We start from the raw sequence: 5,484 nt of genomic DNA, 5'->3' as shown, positions 1-5,484 counted from the left end.
TGCCAACAGGCTTTGGCGTTATCACGGCCCAGGACATTTCAGTTGGGATGAAGTGAACAATGGAACAAATGACTCTGTTGAAGACGTGTCACCTGAAAAAGCCACTGTCGAAGAAGAAACTCTATTAGGTTTTGAGAAGGGAAACAGTGAAGCCCTCGATGAAGTTACTATTACTGATAATAGGACATTTCCTGATGAAGCAGATGAACCCCACATGAAGCAGAAGCCAACGAAACAGAGACCAGTGGAAAAATTAAAAGACTTTGTTGAATTTTAATTTTGTGTTTGTAAATTCTGTACATTTGATTAAGTTATTGTCAATTGTTTATTAGTTTAATGTAAGTCGCTATTGTTCGGGACGAACAATACTAAGGAAGGGGCAGTGTTACGACAGTGGGGGTCACGTGACGAATATTCTAGAATATTCGCTAGTGCATTGCGACAGCGGGAGTCAATTGACGCTGGTAGCACGTGTCGAGTCTTAGAAGTTTCTAGAACAGGCAGTATTATCGTATATAAGTGCGCTAGACAGTGAGAGAGACAGACGGAGTCGAAGCAGTAGTGGAGACAAAGACGTAGCGGAGACGAAGCAGGCAGAGAGAAAGAAAGACAGCAATTACGGTCGGCGGGAACTGAGGATAGCAGACACAGAGATCGGAACTATAGTTTGCGGGGACGGACAATTAAGTCTAAGCGCGATAGAAAGTGAGTGAATTGTTGTGAACTATAGTGTGTGTAACTGTGAAAATTAAGTACATTACAAAGTTGTATTGAGGAAGAATAAACAAGTTTTATAAAGAAAGGACTTGTATATTAGAAGAATTAACAAACAAACATACAGAGACGTAACAGTATACAGTCAAATAGCAAGAAAGATTTCTTGAAGTAACTCAAGATAGTTTTCTATACAAAATGTTCAGAAAGTTGATCTAGGAGAGGGATGACATTTTAGTTTCATTTTTAATAACATATGAGGGCATGGTCACAGGAGTAAGGGAACATTCAGAAAAGAGTGATAATTGCCTAATTTTCAGAGAATGAATTTTGAAGCCATGAGAGACAATTTATCATTGATTTGGGATAATTTTAAAAACAAATTGCTTTTAATTTAAGATGGCACATTTTCAAGAAGAGAAACAGGTTAACAGGAAACATTAACTTTATTGGTTTCCACAAGTCAAAGGAGAAAATCGATGATAAATACCATAATTATAAGATGGTTAAATTGACAAATAGGTTCAAAGATTTACAGAACTATAGGAAGGCTAAGAATTTGTTTACAAATGAAAGAATGGCAGGTTGATAATGTTAAAATTACCCTAAAAATGGGATTAGGCCTTAAAAGGATGCTAATGGCAAGATTTGAGAAGATATTAGTAGCATTCTTGACCCTGAGCATTTTATGGGAAATATTGTAATAGGCCTTTATCATATAAATAATAATATCTTGGTGACAAGTAAAAAGACTGAGATTTAACAGTGATACAATATATAGGGTAGAGCAACTTTTCCCAGTGCTTTAATGGAAATCAAAGATCAAATATGCAAGTCTCTCCTTTTCATTTTTGGTAGATCAATTTTGAGTTGGCAGGTGCCTGAGGATTAAATAGTTTCTTATGTTACTCTTATTTTTAAATAGGCTGATAAGAGTTGCCTAGAAAATGAAAGGCCAGTTAAGTTTCATTTATGTAGTAGAACAAATTCTAGTCTGATAAAAAAAGCTGTACAAAACCTTTTAGTGAAACAGGATATCATAAATGAAAATGAACATATATTTTCTAAAGGGAAATCTTGTACTGCTTATTTGTTATCTTTCATTGAGGATGTTATTTGTTACCTGGATGAAAGAAATATTGTGATCTTGTGTACTTAGATTGTCAAAAAACTCCTTAAAAGGTGCCACACAATACATTGGCTAAGGAAATCACATCAGTAAGGGTTGGGGAAAGCTCAGTTAATTCAGCTGTAGAGTAGTTGGATAGGAGAAAGCAAAAGGTTGTTAATGAAATTCAGTCAAACAGGGCCTTTGTTACAAATGGAATAACTTAGAGGCCAGTGCTATGGCCCTTGCTTCTTCATACTTACATTAATGATACTGATAGAGATACATAATCAAATTAGAAAATTAGTATTTTTTTTTTATGACAGTATATCCTTTAGAGGGTGTAGCTGCACAGAGGATGTTTACATTATTACACAATGACTTGTATCTACTGGCAAGTTCGATAAATATTTGCCAAAAGACCATCAATTATAACTAGTGCAACTTGATTGGATCACAATACAGATGCAGGGAATAATCTTTCTGGAATTGCAACACACTTTGCAATCCAAAAAAAAAGCTCATTTACAATCTAATCTTAAACTTACATTAGTCAAACTATGGTGCAAATATTACAGCAGATGCACAACCTGAAATCTGCAATTTTTTTAAAATTATGCATAATTTGTACGATTCTCTTTATACAGTTCATACAGGGAAGTATATTCAGTTGGGAGACAAGTTGGTGGTAAAAACATGCTTTTAAGGAGTTAGAATTAAAATTACTGCCAAGTTTTAAAATTTTTTTTATGAGATCTGATTTCTATATTACAAGAAAGTAATATTTTGATTGCTGAATATCACACAAAGGGCTATTTGCACAAGCCATCCCTAATTTGAACTGATAGACTAAAAGAGAGGCAGTTAGTCAACACCACCTACTTCCAACTTGGGCTTTACCAATAAATAGTCTTCAACTAAGACAGTTTTATTTTTATAAGACTTTTCAAACTGGTTGCCTTCAAATAGATGGAAGCAGTAAATTTAACTAAGTGATGGATTGGTAAATTTTGAATGATAAGTGCTGGCTTTTAGTATCTATTTATTTTTTGTGGATAGGACAGCTTAGAATGACCAATAGGTTCCTTGTTATTTTATGTTATGTTAATACATTACCTATCTACCTATCACGATACACTGATAGCTGTATAAAATCAGTCAACTTTGTGTTCTGTGCATGTCTATGAATCAATTTATTCAGAGTTTTGAATAACTGGGTTATTTTTAATAAAATAAAACATTTTATTTCGTAATATTATAAAACTATAAAGCTTTGTACACAACTGTATAATTAATTTTTTAAAATGCATTTTAAGTTATACTTATACCATAAGTTATAGTTCCACTTTCACAGCTACAAAGTCAAGGCCACCTAACCAGTTATGTATCCCGCATTTTTGTCATCGAAATATGTCAACTCTCTCTACCTGTTGTCTCATTATCTTCAGGATATAACAAAGAAACCAAAGTTCTTTATTCCATGGGTCAGTCGAATAATCATGTAATTGTAATCTAATCAATAGGTCTACAACTTAGTAAAAGACTACAAGTTACTAATAGTGATACTACAGAGTACGAGTAATATGTGCACTATACCTTATAATTTACATAACTTACAACTATAAAGTATAAGAAGAACTAGAAGTTAGAACTATTATTAATATTATTATTAATACTAGTAATACTAATAGCTAGATTCTTGGAATGAAAGTTGAAATCATTAATTCTTAATATCCACTGTTAATGTTACTGTTAGAGAACTTACATTTTTCGTTTTTGACAAATTTTTGGTGCGCTCTTTACAAAACCTTTTTTTTCTCGTGTTGCTCAAAAATCGTAAGTAATCAAAGTTGTTGGAAACAGTTGGTGAAAATTGAAATTCCCGCCTCTTTCTGGGAACAGTAGCAGTACTACGCAACGTAGGCGCCATAACTATCACCTTCAGTTCACAGAATCACTCTCACTCAGTTCTATTACATCTTTCACTGCCAATTTTTTATAGGTAACAAGACAGTATGAAATAAAATTTAAATAAACTTAAAAATACGTCGTAATATTTCTTGGCAACTAAATGAAAAACGAAATTTTTAAACTGTTTTATTTTAAATATTTTGAATCCTATGTTAAATAATTACCACTGATTCTACGGTAAGTCTGCAAATTTATAACGCTAGAAATTGGATTTCGATACCGGTGGTGGTCACAGCACTTAACAAGAAACAAACCAATATTTTAATAACGAAACATACTGAAATAAGAGTAGTTAAAACGAGGGTGTTAAGTTAATAGTAATGTATATTATTTGGGAAGAAGACCTTACTTAATCTTAGACAAAGGTTAAAATAATCTTTAAAGATTGATTAAAATACTCACAATTAACATGTGCTAAAGACTGGAAATATGCCCAGAATGGATAATATAAAGATGAAAGGGGCATACTCTTAGTGGATATAATTTATGAACAATGGTCTAATATAAAACGGTATCAAGAATACATGTGTCAGAATTTTAAAATCTGTTCTTTATCAATTGTGAAAATAAAAAGGTTTTAGTTATAAATCTTAACAGTATAAATATATACTATGTTGTTGGGATTAGGATTCTTCTAGCTTAGGTGTTTGTGACTTGTTAGCGGTAAATTCAGCGATGAATAAACAGCACACACTTCACTTGTTTTCAAAATAATATATATATTCAGAACAAGTTAATGTATGTACAATAAATTCTTCAACACTATAGATATTATGGGTATATCATAAAAACTATTTATGTAGTTCTCTCCTTTTTTGTCAAATATCCACTTAGGCCTATTCAATTACTTTAGAATTTCAGTTCACAAGCCGAATTATCTTCTCTATTTCTATCGCACTAGTACTCTCTGTGATTCAAATACAATTGTGGCGCGAGTTACCGTAATTGTTTGGTCTTTCTTCTAAAGATCCTCTGTTCCTTTTGTCAAAGTGCACTCAGGCTGATTCAGTTACTTTAGAACGACGCTTTGACAGAATAAAACTATTTTTCTTATTTTCTTTTCTACTGTTAGTTTCACTCTAACATATTAAACGTTAGGCCCATGTCAGTCGTTAGGCCTTTCACATTTACAGTACTTAACTTCCCGACAAATTTATTTTCTATCGCTATTATCTCTTTGCTGCTTCCCGCTCTTCTCACGCTATTTATATCATTATCACTTACTTGTCTGTCCGTCTTCTCGACGTCAATAAATTATTAACGAAACTTCTTACATTTCTCTGCTTTTAACTCTTATTGTAACAAAAAGAAAACAATAACAAAATATTCACTCACAAAAATAAAATAATCACTAATATGTAAACCAAACAGTCTTCTATATCATGACAACATGTACTATTCTAGATTTTCGTCAGTCTGTTATCATACATGCATTCTGTCAGAGTGACGCTAGATGTTATAAATAGATTATTACATTTTCGTTCAGTTGGATAATAATCTATTTCAATTCATTAATTTTGTGATATGCAGGTATATCATATGTTTTCTACTTGTAATTACGAATTCTCAAATTTTTAGCTTATTCAGTTCCATGCCGTAATGGTCCAGAAAGTGTTTGAGATTGCCTTGTTCCAATTGCTTTGTTTTTGTATTCTCTGTAGTAGATAATATTTTGTTAATATCATAGGCTA

The 5,484-nt window shown here is 32.3% G+C and overlaps 1 protein-coding gene across 3 annotated transcripts in view; it reads right to left on the bottom strand.

The window, feature by feature from the left end:
• Nucleotides 1-3,784, bottom strand: part of LOC106465650 (rhotekin-2-like) — a 159,864-nt gene extending 156,080 nt beyond the window's left edge. For 2 of the 3 annotated variants that reach the window (XR_002612031.1, XM_022393589.1), the window contains exon 1: nt 3,588-3,784. Coding sequence is in view for 2 of the 3 variants with exons in the window: in XM_022393589.1 (XP_022249297.1) it covers nt 3,588-3,752 (165 nt within the window). In the remaining variant the exon portion in view is untranslated. Of the gene's footprint in view, nt 1-3,150; nt 3,252-3,587 lie in introns of those variants that run through there. The other variant, XM_022393590.1, reaches the window with a different exon arrangement.
• Between the last annotated feature and the right edge of the window lie 1,700 nt (nt 3,785-5,484).

The sequence above is a fragment of the Limulus polyphemus genome, unplaced genomic scaffold (assembly GCF_000517525.1).
Source record: "Limulus polyphemus unplaced genomic scaffold, Limulus_polyphemus-2.1.2 Scaffold2013, whole genome shotgun sequence".
In the NCBI taxonomy this organism is placed as follows: Eukaryota; Metazoa; Arthropoda; class Merostomata; order Xiphosura; family Limulidae; genus Limulus; species Limulus polyphemus.
This window is presented reverse-complemented; position numbering and strand designations above follow the sequence as displayed.